Source organism: Lutzomyia longipalpis, chromosome 2 (genome assembly GCF_024334085.1).
Source record: "Lutzomyia longipalpis isolate SR_M1_2022 chromosome 2, ASM2433408v1".
Taxonomy (NCBI): domain Eukaryota; kingdom Metazoa; phylum Arthropoda; class Insecta; order Diptera; family Psychodidae; genus Lutzomyia; species Lutzomyia longipalpis.
In genome coordinates, this window is record NC_074708.1 from 32,024,220 (window position 1) to 32,045,202 (window position 20,983).

Below are 20,983 nucleotides of genomic sequence, written 5' to 3' on the forward strand. Positions count from 1 at the left end.
TCACTAAATTGCTCTAACTGAAAAACCGAAAAACATGTCAACTGAAAATGCTCAATTTTTCCACTTTTTCACACTCTCCGCAACTGATTTTTCCTAAAATCACAACACTATGCACTTATTCGGGAAATGCCTCACTTATTTTGACGGGAAATGCAATGAAAATAGAGAAAAATCAATGGTTTTTCTCTCCACTCCTTCTGTCGGTTTTCTTCTTCTTGGCGGCGCGGCGGTTTTTTTTCGGTTCCACCTCCAGCTGTTTTTTTCCGATCTTATCTGCAGTTTCTTTTTGAATTCACAAACTCTTCGGATTTTCCCTATAAGATCACTAAACTATGCATTTTCCTGAGAAATGCAACACTTTATTTGAAGGAAAATGCAGTGGAAATAAGGAAAATTTCGAGTTTTTCACTCCACTCCTGCGTCTATCGGTTTTCTCGCGCGCGGATTTTTTTTCGTACTGTCAGCGGTTACTGCAAAAATGCAGTTAATTTCATAGTGAAGGTGGTAGGAGAATTAAAATTTTTCTTTTATATTCCCTATATTCCTCTTGTTTGCCTTCAGTGAGAAAATTCAGGAGTTTTCATGAAAAATTGTTGGGAAAATTAAGAAAAAATCAAGTTTTTCAACATTTTCCTTTTGTGAAAAGATGCAAAAACCATCGATGTTTTACAAATCGATAGTCACAGCAAATTGGAAACTATCGGTGGGAAAAGACTATATCGAGGAACCGATAGTTTTTCCAAAATTATCGATAGATAACTGTCGATTTTCGATTGGAAAACTATTCAAACGCATCACCAGGCATCCTTTTTTAGGGTTTTCATTCGGGTATTTTTCCAAAAGTCTTACATTTTTTGCACATTATAAGAAAAAAATTGATTGTGGCATCGCGAAAAAAAATTTTCCCGCTCCGCCCGAGCATTATAAGATTATAAGTTATCAGATGATTCAATCGACGCATTTGCTGTCACAGCAACACGTGCTTTGTTTACATTTCTAGTGCTACGCAAAATTCTCCTCACTATCCAGCAAATATGGGTAAACCACAGCGCAGGAAGAAGATGCATTCAGGTGACACACACCTGAGACGTCGCTGGAGGACACGGAGTCGCAAGAAGGATCTCGATGAGGTAATTAAACCCGAAAAAAATCCCTCAAACGCAGCAACTAATTGGAGGTTTGTTTTGCAGATTGATGAGGATTTGACCAAGAAATCCGATGAATTGCTTAATCAGGAAGTTGACTTGGACAAGCCGGGATTTGCCCAGTTCTACTGCATTCACTGCGCTAAATACTTCATCGATGACAATGCCATGCAGAGTCACTTCCGGACAAAGGTCCACAAGCGCAGGCTGAAAGCCCTTGAATTGGAACCCTACAGTGCTGAGGAAGCTGAACGTGCTGCTGGACACGGAAGCTTCCGCGAGGCAAAGAAGCGGAAACTTGAGACCCAATTCCGCGATCCTGACGACGAGAATCGCACTAAAGTCATCGTCCGGGAAGCAGAGGAGGAAATGCAGACAAAATAGAAACTTCAAAATATTTTCTTCAGAACTATTTAATTGAACACAATTTTCAGTAAATAGTTTTTACATCAATTTTCTTGTCCTCAATATTGTTCGCCCAGCTATTTTGTCTTTTTAATCGATACTATTTTTTTTCTTTTTTTTTGCATCTCAACTTTAACTTGAAATCAAAATTTATCATTTTTTTTCTCTATTTTCTCTGCTGAATTTTCCTTTTATTTGAACAAATATTGAAGTGGTGGTGCTCATTTTTTTCAATTTATTTTTCTTTGTTAAAATTTGCCACTTTGCACAACATTTAAAAATGAGTTTTTTTTTAATGTCCTTCAAGTGTCCCTCAAGGGAGTCCCACACCCCATGCTGTGAAGATGGCCATTGCCCTTTTATCACAATTTTTCCCGCATTCATTCATTTTGCAAATCCTTCGGCCATCGCACATGGAGGGGAGGGGGTTGATTCTTTGGTCCAGAAAACACAAATTATCTCCTAAAACATTTTTTCTTCCTTTAAAACACAATCATAACTTTTTTTTTTTGAGAATTATATCGTGGTTAAATACAAAGAACAGCCTTTTTTATTCCTTAAAAATTACTTTTTCTATCCTCTCTTGATTTCTCTTTTTTTTTCATTCGTTTCTTGCGCCCCAATTGGAAAGGAGAAGAAAACACAAAAAGGGGATGTTGGGGGTGTGACTCATGTGATGAGCCGGGGCGCATGGAGGCCGTGAACGTTGTCAATGGGGGGCACATGGGTAGACCCCGGTGGACCCCAATCGTGGAGGCCACGTGAATTTGCCAAACGGTGCGTCAGTCGGTGAGCAATGCTGAAGCCTCCGCTGCCCTCGAGCTGCGTTAGAACGATTATTACTTGCCTAGAATTGGGAGTGAAACAAAATATTAATGGGGTAAAATAGTGAATTTTTGAGAGATAATTTTTCCTGAATTCCGTGGAAATATTTTAGATTTCCCATGACAACTATCTTATAGGAAATTTTCCGGGCTACAACTTTGTCTCAGACGATTTTTCTCTATCTCAACGGGAAAATGCCTTTTCAGGCCATTTTCCAAACTCTTGCATTTACACTGTTTTGCCCCAACCCTGGGGTAAAATGGTGAATTGTTTGCAAATCTTAATTCAATGAAATTATTTTAGCAAGGTACAATAATATCTATTGAGAATGAGAGATTTGTGTACCCATTAAGACTTTTTTTTTTAATAAAAAAATGCAAAAATAAACGTTTTTAAAAAAATTACCTTTTTAATTTTTTTAGTTTATAAAAATTGATAATAGTGAGTGATCAAACTTCCTTAATTATATGCACTAGTTATAGGGGAAAGCGGGGTTAAAAAAGTCACTTAAGGGTTTAGAAAAAGTTCAAAATATCATATTTCCCAAATGGATAAAGCGAAATGTTTAGCTCAATTCTTTAGGAAAGTCAATCATAACGCGTCCAGTTATAAGAGTTGGTGTCCCACAACGTGTAGAAGTTTGTTTATGCGTTGAAATACTATTTGTGAGCAATATTAGTAGGCAAAGTTTATTTTTTTTTTGTGAAAATCAGCAATTTGATGCATAAAAATGGTCATATCTCTAGTTCTATAACACCTACAGAAATTTCGTGATTAGTTTTGGAAAGGTCTTGAAATAAGCTATAATTTGACATATAGGTATCTCAATGATTTTCAAGGTCACCTCTAGAACACAAAGTGGCGGATTTTTGTTTCACAAAAAGAGTTTTTCGCAATTTTCGTCATGAAGGAATGGTTCTAGAGGTTTCTGATGTTCTAGAAAGTTGCAGATAATTGCAAAACCTTTAATTTGATACCAAATTGAGCAAAATCGGACAGACCGTTCAAGAGATATGACTCTTAGAACTTTTCAAATTCAAGAATTTTTCAAATAGTCATATCTTCTAAACGGCGACATAGATTTTCTTCATTTTCGGACTGGTGACAGATATTGAGTCAGGCTACAACATATCAAAATTTAAAGGAAATCTATAACAGATGTTCGGAGATATAGCCCCTTAAAGTTAGGCAATTTTTGTTTTTGATTTTAGCGCTTCTTGCGGCAATTTTTGGAACTTGAAATGTTCTAGATAGTTGTAGGGCTTCTTGAAACCTTTCATTTGATACCAAGATCGTCAAAATCGGTCAAGCCGTTCTCAAGTTATATCGAAAAAACACTTTTTGCTTTAGGTCGCCATATTTGCTAAACGGCTTGACCGATTTTCAAGTATGAGTTATCGATGAAAACGTCTCACTGAGCACTACAACATACTAAAATTTCAGACCTCTAGCTATAAGGGAACTGATTGTCGGTGTTTCAAAATGGCGAACGGCGGCCATTTTGAATTCTGAAAATGCAAAAAAATGAAATTTTACACCCACATTTCTATAGAAAACTTCAAACCCGAAGTCTCTATCTGTTACCGTTCTGGAGATATAAGGCAAAGCTTGGACCACCGGCCGGCCGGCCGGCAGGCCTGCCGGATCAAAAATTTTCCACCACCATTTTCGTAATGTGGGATGTCTAAAACGTGCTCATACCAAGTTTGAGCCCGATCTGAGGTGGTCGGTTTTTCCGACGATTACAATACTTGGTGTTGGCCACGAAGTGGAACACCAACTAATTTACTGCCCTACAACACATTCTCAGATCATTCTGTTCTATCTAGCTAGGAAATATGATATTTTAGGCTTTTTCCAAACCCTTAAGTGACTTTATTAGCCCCGCTCTCCCCTACAGATTAAGGAATTATTTTTTCAAAAATTTTAAATTTCTTTAAAAAAAAAAACCAAATTCACCATTTTGCCCCAAGCGGTATTTTTTTTTACTATCAGTGTTCTACGGAAAAATTCGGATTTTTTTTTTGAAAATTCAAATTGGATTCGTGTTTAGCAATAGTTAGTTTGTCTAAAAATGCATTTGGATCAAGAAAATTGCAGAGAATTTCGCCAAAACTTAATTTTTAGTTGAGAAGTCAGAGTAACTTTGAGGTTCGAAAAATTTGTTTTTCAAATAAAAGCCAAAATATTGGATCAAGTATTATGAAACTTTCTAGGCTTCGGCAGGGGTATGAAGTGTAATTACTGACAAAATTAGACTGATTATCACCCACTACTTTTTAAGATATCAATTTTTTTAAATTTTTTTCCCATTCACCATTTTACCCGTCACCCCTATTTTTCCATTAAAAATAATATTTTTTAATGAATTTTCCTTACGGAAAAATTCTTTTTTAATTACGAAATTTTTTCTATGTAATTTAGGGGAATGTGGGGCAAAGTTGATCATTTTTTTTGTTATTATTTTATTCTTTAAAAGCAAAAAAAATGATTTTAAAAACTAATTTTGATAAATTTCAAACAATTCTAGAATTTTTGAGAGAATTTTTTTTTCAGAGTAAAATATTCCCTGTTCTCTATGACATTTCGATGACTTATTCTCCCATTCATCAGGTACTTTGACAATATTTTATGGAATACCCTTTAAAATAAATTTTATCAACAAACCTTTGTAATGGAGGCACAGAATCAACAGTCTTTAACTCTCCCCGAGTCGACACCACGTTGTAGCTCTCTTGGCAGTCACATTTAACATGAATCCATTTATTCTCATGCCGATTCTCCACCATCACCACCAATCCTGCCCAGCCCTTTTGCAGAGAATTTTTTGTTAACAAAAAAAATAGCAAAATTATGGAATTTTCAAGAAGTTTCGGAGACTTACTTTGGTCAAGTAGTACGCCGTCATGCCTTCCCTGCCTTCGTGCCTCTGCCCCTTGGTCAGCGTTAAGCTAATAATGGCATCCGCCAGGAGGAAGCCTGGCGGTGAGATCTGCTCCACGTAGAGACGCTTTGAGCTATGAATGGCCAGGACGCATTGCGGATAGAGGGATGGATCCTCAATGCCCGTGTGCCAGTGATTGAAGGCCAAGCACACGAGGAGGTATAAATCCCTTTCCAGCATTTTATGGCATCCCACAAATCCACGAACCTGCAAAAGAACATTTCCCCTCATCCAAATTCTCAAATCAGCAAAAAGAGGAGGATGTACCAACCTGTCTTTTGCTGTGCTCCACAAGTCTCCCAACTTCGGGATTTGCTGGAGATCTCGTCCGGAATATCACAACACAGAGATCCAATTGCGATCGCTGGGACTTCTCGGAGTTCCTCTGGCCCTCCTGGAAGAGCGTAAACTCCGCTTCGGTCGGTTCAAGCACAGTCAGGAGGACGCACGACAGTGAGCAGAGTGGCTGGAGTGTTCCCTGCAGACGCACCTCATTCCATCCACTGCGTACCTTGCAAATATCAATGCAATCAAAGTATTTGAGAACATCCTCAAAGGAGATCCAGAAAACCCCTTCGGAAGCTCCGTGCGGCATTAGAGCCTCTCGCAGCTCATCCGTCCACAGGGGTGAATCATCAGACCAATCTCCTCGCCACGAGTAGTGACCCCATGGATTACGCAGCTTCAGTAGCCTGTGATTCTGAATGTCACGCACATCGAGCACGGAATACGCATGACGAGGACGTAGCCCCTTGCGCTGATACTCCTCCTCATCCACTTTCATATTTCCCCCACCACAGCTGGCACCCATGAGGAATTTCACAAGGCGCGAACTAAGCAATTGTGCCCAAATTAAGTCCTTATCCAGCTCATCCTCGCTCGGCATGGGCAGAGAGCTCGGCTGAAGGGGGATACTCTCACACGGTGCCCCCGTGAGTGTGGCTAATCCCTCAATGGCACGCCCCGAGACGAGAGCTTCGTAGCATCCGTGAATCTTTGCCACAGCCTTCTCAATTAGCGGCACCCACAGTTGCTTCCGCTTTGCCTGTGAATACACTAAATGGCCACGCTTGTCGCACGGCAAAAGATCATCCACCAGCACTGTTGTCCACTTCCCATCCTTGCAGAGACGAACCTTTCAAAGAAAAAATCCATTTAATTCACCATTTCCGGCAAGAAATTACCCCAAAATGACAAAGTTATAACTCACCTGATAAGCTCCCTGTGGACAAATCTCCTTCGTCACGAGCACTTCCTTCACAAGATCCTCCCTCTCCGCCAATACGGCCAATGCACTTAGCAACCAACAATTCCCCAAGACTCCTTGACAAATATCCGATGGCAATGGGGTCCGGAAGACTGCCCACGGTGGGAAATTCCCTCCGTCGCAATTAATCTCCGACGGACGTCGCCACTGGACAACGGGATTGCTGTCAGTATTGGAATTGGGATTGTAGTAGAGACTCCTCGGTGCTGGCGGGAAGGAATCATCCACAAAGAGTTCCCCATTTTCACGACAATATTGTATAATGTGCTCCCACTTATTTCGTGCCTCATTCTCCTCAATTTGCCGCAAATTCTCCATGAGTTTACTCTCCATTTGACTAGCATCACCCCCAGGGGTGACGGTGGGTGCTACACCACCAGCCCCACCGATACCATCTCCCGCGGGATTATTTATCAACAACCCCCGGTGACTGGAGCATATTTCACAAACAACACTCGCTGATGAATTCTCAAAGGTACACGCTGGGCATTGCCATGTTTTTGTCGATGGGCTGCCGCTGGAAAAAAATTATTCTCTTTTAGGCTATCCTTTGAGTTGATTTTGGTTGATTTTTAGATAATTTTGAACTGGTTTCGCTCGTTTTTTTTTTAAGAATTTTAATCTTTTTCGAGCTTATTTTGAACTGATTATCTTAAGTCTTAACTTTTGACTAATTTTAATTTTTTTTTTAGGTGATATTGGTCATTTTTGTAAAGATTTTAACTGGTCTTACGTCGATTCTTTGATCTTAAGCAAAGTGATCATATGAACAGATTTTAATTATTTTGGGGATGATTTTGAAGATTTTTAATTCGATTTCGCTCGTTTTTTAAAAGGATTTTATTCATTTTCGAGCTTATTTTGAACATTTAAGATAATCTTTTCACCGATTTTAATCATTTTTGAGGCAATTTGTGTCACTTTGAGTTCCTTTAATTTACTATAAGTCGATTCTGATTAATTTTTTAGCAGATTGATTTTGTAAGCAAGATGTTAGTTAATGAGTAAATTTCAATTATTTCGGGGATGATTTTGAACATTTTTGAGTCGATTTGCATCATTTTTTAACAGATTTTGTTAATTTTTAATCCTTTCAGGTCCGCGATCAATCTAGCTAGCTGATTGAATTAAAAATAATTTTTATAGGTTCCTTTGAGCTCAAATAAGACATTTTTGGCAAAGAATCTCAACTCGAAGATTTTCGGGTTTTTTGTCCTTCCTTATCTTAAATGATTTTGATCATTTTTCAATAAATTTAAATTATTTTTTAACGGTTCTTGATCCTGATATTTTTTTCATCAAAGTCTTAAACATTTTTGCGCTCCTTTTTACTGATTTTGATAGTTTTTGAGCCATTTTTTCTCATTATTCAATCTGATATTGGTTGTTTTGAGCTGATTTCGATAATTTTTGAACGAATTTTGATAACTTTTCAGCCGTTCTGACTATTTTAGATTCAATTTTAATCATTTTTTAAACAGATTTATATCATTTTGAGTTGATTTTGATAAATTTTGAATTTTTTTTTTAGTTTGTTTTATACATTTTGAATTGATTCAAATCTTTCTTGAGTCGATCTTGATCAATTTAAACTAATTTAGTTAATTTAGAGCTGGTTTTGATAATTTTAAACTGATTTAGAACCGATTTAGTTCATTTTTGAGCCAATTTTCGTCATTTTGATTTAATTTCTTTTAAATATATTTTTTAATGAATTTGTCAGAAGTATGAGTTAACTTTCATTCGACAATCAGTTTCCTTTGTGTGGCGCCCTGAATAGAGGGGCGTCACAGGGCTTTGGTCAACTCCTCTAGTAACCTCAACCCTCGTAGTCCTCAAACTAATCTATAGAGCACTTACACGCACAGCCATTCCCGCACAAGGCTGAGCTTCGACTAACTCTCTCTTCTACACTCATCAGCACTCTTTGATATTTTCTCATCTAATTACTCTCTCAGTGCTCTCCTACATTCTCTTGTGGATTCTCATATTCTCTCGCCTATTTGAGGGTTTGTAACCTAGAGGCAGAAGCCGTTGCCATGGGTGGGCAGCCATTACAATTACCGCCAATCTAAGGGTACTCACTCTATGAGCAGGTTAATATTCGCTGGATAGTGAGTCGGGCGCTACATTTGGCCCAAAAGTGTTAACAAACTTGTCTAAATAGACTAACTTAAAAAAAAATTAAATTTAATTTAAAATTAATGCAGAATAAAATTTTATAACTTTGTTAAAAATAAACCAACAGAGATTCAACATAACAAACATTATCTCCGTCCCCTAGAGTTCCATTTTAAACCCTCCTCTCTCTTTCTCTAAAAATTAATTAAATTCATACCCCTGGATTATCTAACTTTAGCACTATGCTCATAAATTTTAGTCACAAAACTTATCTTGGATTTAATTTATCTTTCATGAAAAAACCCTCCCGCAAAAACAAATTGAATAATTTGGAAGTCCCGTAAAAAGGCAGGAAGGATTCCGAAAACCTTTTGCATTATTGAGAGGCTCATCGTTTGGTGACTTTCACCATTTATCTTCGATTTTTCTCCTCTGTGTATGTGCCAAAAATAAGCTCCTCATTGCGTGGGAGGGCTTCAAAGGGGGACGGTTGAATTGTATATTTTATTTACACACAACTTCAGCCACTTGGGAAGGTTTTTTCCTTCTCAACTACTGACTGTATAAATTTCTCTTTTAGGGATGTTTTGAGTGTATTAGAGGAGAGAAAAGTTTATTCACCTGCTATGCCGGTTGGCGTGTCCACTGGCATTCCGACCTATTACTGCCCCCGTGGAATGGCGCTTTGGGATGGCCCCTGATGACCTATCGTGGCGCGGTGAGGGACTCCTCGAAGCTCTCTGTGCGGGAACAGCGAGACTACTACCCGTTGCTGGACCACTGGCCACGGGGGAGACGGAGGATGCCACCGCACCGCTGGCCGAATTGGCGGGAATGGATGCGAGAACTTGACGATTGTGGTGGTAGCCCGTCTTCCCGTGCCCTGCATTTGCCGACGTGGACTGATGCCCAGACCCGGTGGCCGTGTAGGGGCGATAGTTTGTTTGATGCCCCGAAATCACTGGCACCTGTCGCGTTGTCTTGCACGCAATGCACGTTGTTGTGGACAAAGAATTCTTCAGCGTGCACTGATGACATGCCCAGAATTCCCCTTTACGCAGTGTCTTATCCTCCGTGATTGAAATACTCCGCAACTTCGATCCGCCACACACAACACACGCCATGGAACCCGCTGAATTGACCAACGTGCACTTCTTGCACGTCCACTCAGCCTCCGAGAGGCTCGCCTCAAAATCATCCTCGAGATCCTGCTCGAATGTCGCAATGGGCACCTCCACGAGTGTGGGCACCTCATCGAAGCCACCGCCATGACTCGATTTGAGCTCTTTGCTACTCCCGGATGAGCGCAACACACCCCCATCCTTTGTCACCGTGATGAGCGATGGCTGTGTCAGGGAGGCGGGTGTCCTGTTCGATTCGCATATGTCACACTGCTCCACCCACAGCGGATTGTAGGCATATGAGCATTTTGTGCACGTCCACATCCTCGGGACTGAAGTCGGCGTTACCGCTTTCGCCGGGCCTGTGGGTGTTGCCATTGTCCTGCAAGTGACCCATTTTGCACAATGTATTTTACATGCATTTTATTATCCTCCTCAACACAATACACTCCTTCCGTATAAATGTGTAGGAATTATCAGCTAAAAATAACAGAGTTGAGTGCCCTAAACGTGTAGATTTGAGATTAAGATTATTGTTTCTTTTATTTATTTATTTTTTTTTATGAAAGAAAAATTTTGTTTTTTTTTATAGATAAATTGAAACTCGGAATTTGGTGTTTCTTTTTGTCTTTTATTTCCTCAATTTACTTTGTTTCAATGCCCTGAAGAAGATCCAATAAGGATCGAAACGTCAGTGAATTAAAGAAAAAACAAAAGACAAAGAAGGCAGAAACTCCGCATTTTGATTTTATTTTAAAATTTTGTAGTTAGGCTATAATTCATCGTAGAAAATTTCTTTTATTTTTATGATAAAAAGGTCATTTTGGTAATTAGCGTAAAAAGGAAAAAAAATTGGTATTCACCATAAAAAAAACGAGTCTCCCAACTTTTATAAGTCTCCAAAAATAAAAAATAAAATAGAATTGTTATTCATGTTAAAGCTTTTTATGGAGTTTTTTCTTTTATGATAAAAGTGAGTTTTGGAGGTCCTTCTATGAGCATCTTAAGCTATTTTACGCCATTTCATGATGTGAAACAATATTAATCTGGCAGCAATTGATCTCATACTAAAATTATGAAGGCCAAATCATTTTTTTTTGTTTAGTTTTTGCTGATTATTAGCAATAAAAAAAATAAATTAATTAATAAAAAAAAAAAACAATTCTGTCCACCATGCATTCGATGAATTCTTCATAATTTTATGGAATTGTTTGTAATGACCATTTCAAAGGTTTACCCATACTTATAAAAAAAATTTATTATAAAAAATCGATATTCTGCGTAAAATATTTTTTAAATTGAACTTTGAAAATTTTTAGAATTTTCTCCGGTGAGCGTCGGGTAAAATTCGATTCAGCAATTAAAACTTTTGAATTGCAAGAGCTTTCGACACTCTGCGTGTCATCCTCAGTGGTCAAATAACTTCTGGATTAATTGTGTGAATCACGTCATAATAGATGAGGAAGCTATAGGCATACTAAGTTATTAATTTACAATATTGTTATTTGACCACTAGGATGACACGCAGAGTGTCGAAAGCTCTGGCAATTCAAATGTTTTAATTGCTGAATCGAATTTTACCCGACGCTCACCGAAGAAAATTTTAAAAATTTTCAAAGTTCAATTCATTCTTTCACGTCGGCTTACTACAAAATATTTTTTAAGTTATAAAAACTTCTTTTGACGACTTTTACGATAAAAGTTTATAAAATAAAAGTAAAAGATTTCGCGCGTTGAATATGGTCCTTAGACAAGTTTTTTTTTTTAAATTAGAAATAAAACTCAATGAGATTGATGATAAAACCTGACGAAAAATAAAAGTTACATCCTAGAATTTCTAATAATCTCTTTACTTCTTCTTAGATGTCCTAAGTTTCTTAAGATAAACAAGAAAAAAAAAAACATTTAATTGATTATAATTTTTGAAATATTTTGCTCCCGGAAAATATTTTTTGTCCTTAAATGAATATTCACGGAAAAAAATAAATAGCCAAGGTAGACACAAAAAATATTTCTTCCAGCTATTTGGCGTTAGAATATAATAATGTCCAGGGTAGAAATGAATTATGTCTATCCCAGGCATTTGAAATTTCTAGCTCAGAAATTTTAGAGAAAAATCAAAACATTCAAAAATTAGGTTATGGGATGGTGTTGTCGACTTTCTCTGAATGAGTGCAATTTTCCTGTGGACCCATTTACAGTAACATCTCATGATTGGTCGGAAAATCTCACAGTTTTCCCGGTGATTTATGAAAATGACCATGTTTATGTGTGAATTGGAAAAAAGTGACAAAATTTGTGAGGCAGTTAAAATTCTTTTGTAGCCGAGACTGGAGCTATAACTGGCTCGAGTACAAATTATGTGTGGCAGAGACATATAAGAATTTCTGGCTTGGATATATGTCAATTTCTGTACCGTACAATTTTTTTTTCCGTGTGGAACATATTTTATTAAATATTTAGTTCGTTCAAGGGGTGGGATGCAACACTTAGTTTAGTTTGTCAAAACACTAAAAATTTTTACAGAATTTTCTGTAAATTTTGCACCCGGAATTGTTGAAAAGATTTCCGGAACAATGAAATCATGAAAATCACATTATTTATCAGGATATTCAGAATTCAATGTCATTCAAGAATAACAATTCAATAATAATAATTCAAAAGAGTTGCACCAGGTCAAAATCATATACAAAGGAAAATTAAATCTATTTTTAAACTTTTCTACACGAATGAGAAACCCGGAAAAAATCTTTACAATTTAAAAAATTTTGTAATTCAAAATCATTTGCCAAATTTTTGGTAGAAATATTAGAGAAAAATTAATCAAATAATCAAAATCAATTAATCCCAATCTCATCTAGAAAATCTTTCTACACTTGGCAATTCAACTCTGATACTTTAATCCATTTTAAGAGAGCATAAAGATATTACAAAATGTATAATTTTCAAATGTTTAGCATTCACTGTTTTTTTTTAGAGAATGAAAACTAATAAATGTGGAGAGCTGAAGGGATGAATGGATGAGAAGGAATCAGCGCCTATATAATATTCATCTAAATATACATACATTTCTAAACACTTAAGAAAAGAATAGAACATACAACATAACTACTACAGCAGCCATGCTATGCAGGGGAATTGCTGAGGGGGAGGGCTGGGGCAGATATGTATATAACATAAAAGAGATGAGAACTAATTATGAATAGAGATAAATCAACACAGAGAGCAACATCAACGGCAGGACGTACACTTTTCTCGGCCCCTTCCACACTTTGCTGTAAACTTCACCACCATCGCACCCTCCTGCTGCTGCTGCCGCTGTTGCTCCCGAGGCATCCTGCTCAAGGCGATTGATGCAGGATGTAGTGGCAATTTGTGTAGCCTTCACATTTCCCCCATCCATGAGATTGGGCAGGCGTTGGGGGTTATTATTCTGTGGTGACGTATGCCGTATTGTGGCGTAGAGTGTCTCACTTTGTGCCTTCTTCACGCACCCCAATTGCCCCGCAATGCGTCCTCCTGGATCCGAGATTCCAATGTACGAGTACTTGGGGTCCGTAGCATTAGCCCTGCTGCGCACCTTATTGTGCTTATTCACCACCGCATACAAGGGCTCTGTGCGTTCCTCCGCGCGATTGTCCGGATTGTGCACCACACCCTGATTCTCATAGATGTGAGGAGCAGCTCGTGAGATGACTTTGTGATTCTCATACGGAGGATTATTGTTGCTCTTCGCATCATTTGCCTGTCTCAATACTTCGTAGTAGTTGTCATCGAGCCCCGAGGCAATGGGAGTCCCTGCGGCAATCCATTCCTTCACCCCACACTCCCCATTCCGTTGTGCCCCCACAATGGGTTGACTATTGGTGAGACTAACGCTACCACTCCTTGAGATTGTCGTCACAATGTACCGCGTGCTCGTATCCGTCGTGCTGCTGCACTGATTCCTATTACATACCCCACACACATCGCAATACAGCCGAGTCTTCCCCATCGATCCGGACGCTACACCACAACCATCAGTCGATGATTTCAACACCAAACAAATACAAATGGTTATTTACAAAATCACAGAAAGAGAGAGAACTTCATCAGAGAGTGTCACCCCCGAAAAAAAAAACATTTTTTTTCTTTGGTTTTGGGTGGAAGAGAAGGAAATCCTTTTGTTTACCCACGGAAAATATTATATTTTATATTGAATGGACACACAAGGAGACCAAAAAAATCCGATTGGAAAAACACATCGGGATTGTCATTGAAAGCGGAAAAACACAAAGTGTGGCCTCTGGCTGTGAATTTTCCTACCTTTATACACTACCTGCCCCAAATTATCAATATGTAGTAATTTCTGGAGGTCAGAAAATTCCTCTCTGACTCACTAGAAATACCCAAAAATGTTTCTGAAATACTTCTTTTTTTTTATACATGAAATTATCATAAAAAATCATTTTATTCATCCAACATTTTATTAAATTAATTGGTTTATGAATGTGAAATGAACGATTTTTTTCATTAAGAAATATTAAAAGAACTTTATTTAAAGCAACTTTGCACTGAGACTCCATCTATTTGATGGATTTTGCATTGGGCTGACTTCATTGTCCAATTAAAGCTCATTTTCATGTCTTTGTTGAAATATCAATGAATGAGAAGAAGAATGAGACATTTGCTCTGATTGGTTGATAAACTTACGAAGAGTCTTTATTTGTTAATTACTAACTGACTTAACTTCTCTATATGGTAGACCTTCGATGCAAAGTTGAGTTGAACACCGTTCTTCAAAGCATTTTAGAATGACTCTTAAAAGACTTTTGAACGTATTATTTTTGAGAATTTTTGGAAGACTTTTTGACATTTCTCAAGACGAAACATTCCTTTATTTAATATTCAATGACATTTTGATGAATTATTAATATTTTCATCAGGTATCAAATCTTTTATAGAATATCTTGTAAATAGCATTATGAAGATTGGAACCATTTTTTCAATTCTTTGTCTTGTCTTTCAATCTCTTTTTTAATCAATTTTTGGAAGTTTTTCTTAAACTTCGTTAAATTTACAAAATTATTTATTATTTTCAAGTTCGAAGATTTTTTAAAGTTAAAAAAAATATTAAACGTTAGAAAAAACGTCAGAATAAATGAAATAATAAAGAGAAAACAAGCGGTAAACGTTATAAATCTTCATAGAATATCGAACGTTAGAAAAGAAAATGCCAAGCGTTTCAAAAGAGACGTCTAACGTTCTAAAAGTGTCAAATGTTAAAAATAAAATCGCAAAACTTTAGAAAGAAAATTTTAAACGTATAAAAACTAATGTCAAGTGTCACTAAAAAGAAATGTCACACGATATAAAATAAAAGTCAATTATTAACAATGTTAAACGTTCGAAAAAATACGTCAAACGTTTGAAAAGAGACGTCAATCATTCGAAAAGAATTATCACATTATGGAAATGTCAAACATTAGCAGAAAATTGTGAAACTTCTGAAAAGAAACATTAATCGTTAGAAAATCAAGAAACGATAAAAAAGAAATAACAAACGTTAGAAACGAAACGTCAAACTGTTGTCAATTGTCAAAAACTGTTAATTTTAGTGCCTCAGCCGTTAATACATATGGTTCAGTAATCTCTGTCTTCATAAAAGTCGATTAATTAGCCCTTAGTTAGATCAACTAAAACCTTATTAATTTATTTTCATCGTCCTGACTAAACCATAATTTTAATTTCTCAATATTTCGCGTTTTAAAACAACTAAGAATAATTCACAAAAATTTAAAGTGATTTAGACTTAAAATTTATTCAAATGAGAGCTAAAAAAAACTGCTGAAGAACAAACCTTAATATCTTCTTTACTTATACTGAGGAAAAGGGAAAAGAAATGTTGGATTATTGCCAAGATAGAACCAAGTAAAAAAAATCGTTCATTCCATATAGATCAACCCACTCAATTTTCTTCAAGTTTAGTAACAATCTTAACCGAAATATAATTCACTATTAAAGAAGACAAAAATTCAGTTCATTCCGGTATAAAAGTTTCTCAATCACAAAAGCTTCACACTAATGAGCATCAATTAGGGCAGACAGTAGTTTGATGTCATCAAGAATAGGGAGCTTATTGATTACTCAATGGAGTCATGTTGCTCCTGTGTAGCTTTTTTTTTTGCCCCCCACCTTCCCCCAACAATATCTCCCCCCTGAAATTATCTTGCGTGATAACAGTGGATGCCTAAATAATTAAGTAAAAATAACGACCTTTTTCATGAATATTTTAGCAATCTACCCGCGCGCAGGGGGTCAAAAAACTAAATATTCGGTGAAAATTTTAGAAAGAGAGCCCGCGCAGGGGGTGGTGGCTTTTAAGCGCCAAAAATACGATTGGGGCCTGAGTGTGGTTGATAATGGAGGTGTTTGTGTATAAATTCAACAAAATAATGCACGGAAATTCACCTAAATTGCCGTGGTAGGACCTGGTGTGCCCGTAAAAAATGCATTTTATAGAATAAATATTTAAATTTTTTTCTGCCAACACGCCAGGAGGGGGAATTGAGTTTACAGAGAGAGAGAGCCAGCCAGCTTTTGTGTATGGGGCTTTCATTGGAGGACAATCCCGAGAAAAAAAGTGTGAGGAAGTTCCTGATTAAATATCCAGGAAATATTTATTGAAGAGAATACAAAAGGGGGAGGGGAGAGAATTTAGTGACGAAAAATGTGGGAAGAAATAAATAAGGGGGAGGAATCATCAAAGCTACCTGAAGTAGATGCGTCCGGAAGGTTTGGGCGTCCACAGTGACTGTCGCTGAAGACGGGATCCGAAATATTGGAGAGTGATTTATTTATCTTCTGATTCGAATAGTACGGCGTATCACTGCCGGATTCATCCAATGAGCGTTGCTGCTTCCCCACGATGGCCACACACCCAGCACGCGTGATCCGTCCACTCGGCGGTACGGCTAAATTGTGCTCCTGCTTCTGGTGCGCACACAAATGGTACTTCTTCTCCAGCAGGAATGACGAGGCATTGAGGAGGCACGAGGCACACCGTCGTATGTGGTAATCCCCGGAATCCATACTCAGGCAGCGTGTCCGGAAGCAGTGAAAGACACGCGTTTTGGGATCCTCGGTGGTGGCTTTTGTGGCATCGCGCCCCAAATTGCGCTTAAGTGTTTCCGTATAGATGGGGGCAAGGTAGCTGACGGTCTCACAGTTGAGGCAGTGCCAGGTGACGGAATTCCTGTTGAGACTTGAGCACGTCTGGCAGTTCCATGTTCGCGTGAGGCTCGGTGTACTCGGGGAGCGTGGCAATTTCAACTTCAGCACCTCCTGATGTGCCCCAAAGTACTGATGGATCAACTCCTTGAAGTAGATCTCCTCGTAGTGTCGAATTATTTTGTACACCCTACGCGATTCTCCGCTGTGGACAAGGAAACTCTCATTTTTTCTCCTCTCTTTCTTTCTTCCTTCACACCCACATATGCGAGGTACGGAGCCCCCTCTCCACTCTCTCCACACTCCCTTCACGCCAGTCACACGCACTGCGGACACACAGGATGTCCAGGATGTGTGTGAACTTGTGCGAGGGAGTGTGGTAGAGCCGGAGAAAGGGACAAAACACAGCAAGAAAGAAAATTGAGCAGTGAGAAAGATTTTTTTTTGACACAGGGTGTTTTCCAATAGCTTGGGGGATGGGGGTATTTGGGGTTAGCCCCCGTCTGTAGCGGGGGCACCCAAGTACCGTATTGTTGGCCAAAAAAGGGGTTGATGAATTGTGATGGAAAACATGGTAAAAGAAGGGATTTTTTGTTGAAATTTACCATCCAGCTGTCAAAATGCAAACTTTCCGACCAGACAACCCCCCTTTTTTTTGCGCGAGACTCAAAAGCCCCCCGACTTCCTTGGGGGCCAACACTACCCACCGGCACGACCCTCCGGATGGGGCGGCACAGGGGGCCACACACGGGGACAATTTAGAGAGCACACAAACAGCGACAAAATTTGCTTTTAGAAATTACCCATCATTATTAAATCCAGATGATTTCTCAAATAATCTGACATTCTCACAATTCAGACACTTTGTATTCTCCGTGGGGTTGATTAAGTTACAATTTGTACACTGCCACTGGAGCACGGATGCTATTGAACCCATTTTCGCTTGTTTTCAGCAATTTCATGGCGATTTTTTAGGTGCAAAAACACTTTTTTACAAAAAACTTTTCTAACAAAAAGGACTTTTCCACCCCGGTGAACCACTGCACATACTCGTCTCAGCTGCTCGGTCTTTGTTCACCGACGCATAAGCTATACGGTACTAAATTGCTATTTCTCTGTGCTCAATTCTCTTGTTTTCTTCAATAATTCTCCCCAGAAAAATGATATTTCATTGGAAAATTATGTTAGGGAAATGATTTTCTTGCAAGATTGCTTTGAATCTCGTTATTTCTCATTTAAATTCGAGAAAAAATATAAAATTTTAGAAGTAAAGTATTGTCCACTGGGTTAGTGACTTCAGCGCCTCATGTGGTGAACATTCAGGCCATTCTTCCAGCTGTTCCAGCGAACAACACAGAAGGTGTACTGAGACAAAGTGAGGCAATCTTAGTGACAAAGATAAAATAATTTTCCTTTGAAGATTTTTGTTTATTGAGCGGGAAAATTTCTTTTTGTACGCGTGTCCCAAAAAGTGAATGGAAATTCTTCTCAAATTCGAGAAGAAATCATTTGACACCGCGATGAGGACTTTTTTGATGCTCTTTCAAGGAGAGTCTGAGAGTACGAAGAGAGCAAAAGTTTGTGAGAGAAAAGTTCTGAAATTATTCTCTGGCAGAAGAATCTTCAGTTTCGAGACATCCAGAGACGTTTAAAGGGGCAATGGGAATAATTTCTTTCCTTGCTTTCCTTTTAAATTGAATAAAAAGAATTTATTTACATAAGAGAAGCATAAAAGAACGTAAAGAACATTAATGTTGAGACAATTTTAGCCTCTTTAGCCTAAATCGCTTTGCATTATGTATATTTTTTACGTGACCGCATAATTCGCGCGTTAAAATTCTCATTTCAAACAACATGTTCCATGACATCTCAAAGGACACCGCTCAAAACGTTTTGGAATTGAAAGTGTTAACAAAAGAGAGAAAATCTTCTCTGCTGTGAGAGAGCGAGAGTGGAATTTTTCTCTCACAAGCAGAGAAGTGACAGTTCGCTCTGAGATGTGTCACTATTTTGTGGAGTTTACGAATAATTTTCCTCATTTTCCGTGCTCACAAAATCGTGTTTGGTTCAGTTTTGGTGTTCACCTCAAATGATTTACATCGCACAACCTATCCTCGTGCTGGAGTGTCGCAGATTCGTGTGATCGTGATGCCAATTCCCTTCCTGCGTGCTTCCTTCCGGGTGGGTGGCCCATTGGTTTTCCTCCGCGCAAAAAGCAAACCTCTTCTCGTTTGATTTCCGTGGAATTTCCTCACGTCCAGCATCTTCCGGGCACGCGGCAAACGGTGTTGTCTACCGGAAATTGCTTCATTGTGCACTTGGCTAGTCTTTGGGGGGCACTGTGGCCGTGCTTTGGGGCAAATTGTGCGTGATTTTGACCCAAATACCGTGCATGACTTCACGCAGTGAATTCCAAAAACGGCGCGCTTATCTCATCTGTGTGTGCCTGCCTTATCAGCTGGCAGGAAGTTCCCCTTCGTGACTACCTGAACGTACTGAAAAAAAAAAACATAAACGTACACTACCTGCCAAATGCACGCCCACCTCCAGCAGAATCAATTTATCTTGTTTGGAACCATCTCGCGCGAGATGGGGGCCCCTCTGTTAGAGATTCAATTAAAACGCGCTTTCATCGGAATCTTTTTCTTCCTCATTTTAATACCATTAACCATTTCATCGCGAGTCTAAATCAATTCTCGCACAGCCTGCAAATCCAATTTCCTTCACCGACTGGATTATGCGGCTTTTTATGGAAAATTTCGCCGCAACACTCCAATTTAAATTCAATTCGACAAATTGATTTTTTAAAACTAAAATTTTTCCCCAATTTTTTTTTTTGTGATAAAATGTGAATGATTTAATAGCTTCGCTCATTTAAATGCAGAGAGAGAAAAAAAAATGAGCAAAGCTGAAAAATTGTCATCACACATTTTTGTGGCAATTTTAATTCAATTAAAATTACATCAAAAATTTCCCAACACAGAAAGAATTGTTAAGCGCAAAATAAAAAAAACTAAAAAAAGCACAGTGAAGAGCGAGCTTTTTTGCGGTGGAATCCCTTTCCGGATGGAACGCACACACTCATAAAAGAATAATTAAAACAGTTTTAGTGGCCACACAGTTCCTGACACACAGTGCTGAAGGATTAAGGGTCACAACAGGGGAATTTAGTTGGGGGAGCCCTTAAGAGGATTCATCGTTGTCAGCCACATATAGGGACTTCCACTACATTTTTTCTGAAGAGAGATTTGTTCAGCAGCTTCCAAAACGGTGAGTACCAATTATTCCTCCCAGATTTTAGGGCTTCATTTTGCTCATAGAATTAGGGCTGTTTTCAGTTTTTGCATCTCGGAGGGATTAAAAGAGATTTTCGAATGCTAAAATTTTTTTTTGTAAATTCTTTTGTATAAGAATTTAATTTTCTAATAAAAGATATCTTCTGGAGCCGATTCTGTCAAAAAAAATTTCTTTTCTTACAACTTAAAAGTTTGTTGCAAGATTTTGATCGTTGATGTTTTTAAATTGTTCCAATTGTCGTTCTATGAAAGAAAAACAAAGGATTTGTTTTTCCTTGAAAACGGTCATAAAACTCCTTAATGTGCCATAGAAAAGTAATTTTCCTTTAAACACCGATTAAATAAAGAAAGAAACAAAGAGTGAAAAAGAAACTATCAAAATCTTATAAGATTTTTGAGAAAAGTTTTTTTTTCACAAAATCGACCCCAGAAATGATTCAAATTAATCTTACACCAAGGCTACACCTCTTAAACGGCAGTAGCCAATGATAACGCTTTAACCGTATAAAGGAGCCAATCAGAGCTTCTCTGTAAAACTCAGATTCTTCTTCTTATTCTTTTACATTTCATTCTCAATTTGTTTGAAAGTCCTTTTGAAGATGGGATTTCTGTGCATGCGAGATAATCATGAAATTTATTTGGAAACTATT

General features: G+C 38.0%; 3 protein-coding genes across 6 annotated transcripts in view; 2 read left to right on the forward strand and 1 right to left on the reverse strand.

Annotated features, from left to right (window-relative positions):
• The first annotated feature begins 974 nt into the window (after positions 1–974).
• Positions 975–1,598, forward strand: LOC129790406 (zinc finger protein 593 homolog). Its single transcript, XM_055827893.1, has 2 exons — positions 975–1,130; positions 1,191–1,598. Exons 1-2 carry the CDS (start codon positions 1,035–1,037, stop codon positions 1,527–1,529), a joined length of 435 nt encoding a protein of 144 aa, XP_055683868.1. The 5' UTR covers positions 975–1,034; the 3' UTR covers positions 1,530–1,598.
• On the reverse strand, positions 1,543–18,136 carry LOC129790120 (calpain-D). The gene is made up of 9 exons (XM_055827382.1): positions 17,841–18,136; positions 16,581–17,242; positions 13,077–13,833; positions 9,329–10,210; positions 6,530–7,103; positions 5,591–6,454; positions 5,260–5,526; positions 5,043–5,185; positions 1,543–2,397 (listed from the first exon to the last, which is right to left on the reverse strand). The coding sequence occupies exons 1-9, from the start codon at positions 17,972–17,974 to the stop codon at positions 2,220–2,222; spliced, it is 4,461 nt and encodes a 1,486-aa protein (XP_055683357.1). The 5' UTR covers positions 17,975–18,136; the 3' UTR covers positions 1,543–2,219.
• Positions 18,137–19,009: 873 nt separating this feature from the next.
• LOC129790285 (protein-tyrosine sulfotransferase) overlaps positions 19,010–20,983 on the forward strand; it is a 28,346-nt gene continuing 26,372 nt past the window's right edge. For 2 of the 4 annotated variants that reach the window (XM_055827725.1, XM_055827726.1), the window contains exons 1-2: positions 19,010–19,218; positions 20,142–20,307. The gene's annotated coding sequence lies outside the window, so the exon portion shown is untranslated. The remainder of the gene's footprint in view (positions 19,219–20,141; positions 20,308–20,983) is intronic. The other 2 variants (XM_055827727.1, XM_055827728.1) reach the window with 2 other exon arrangements.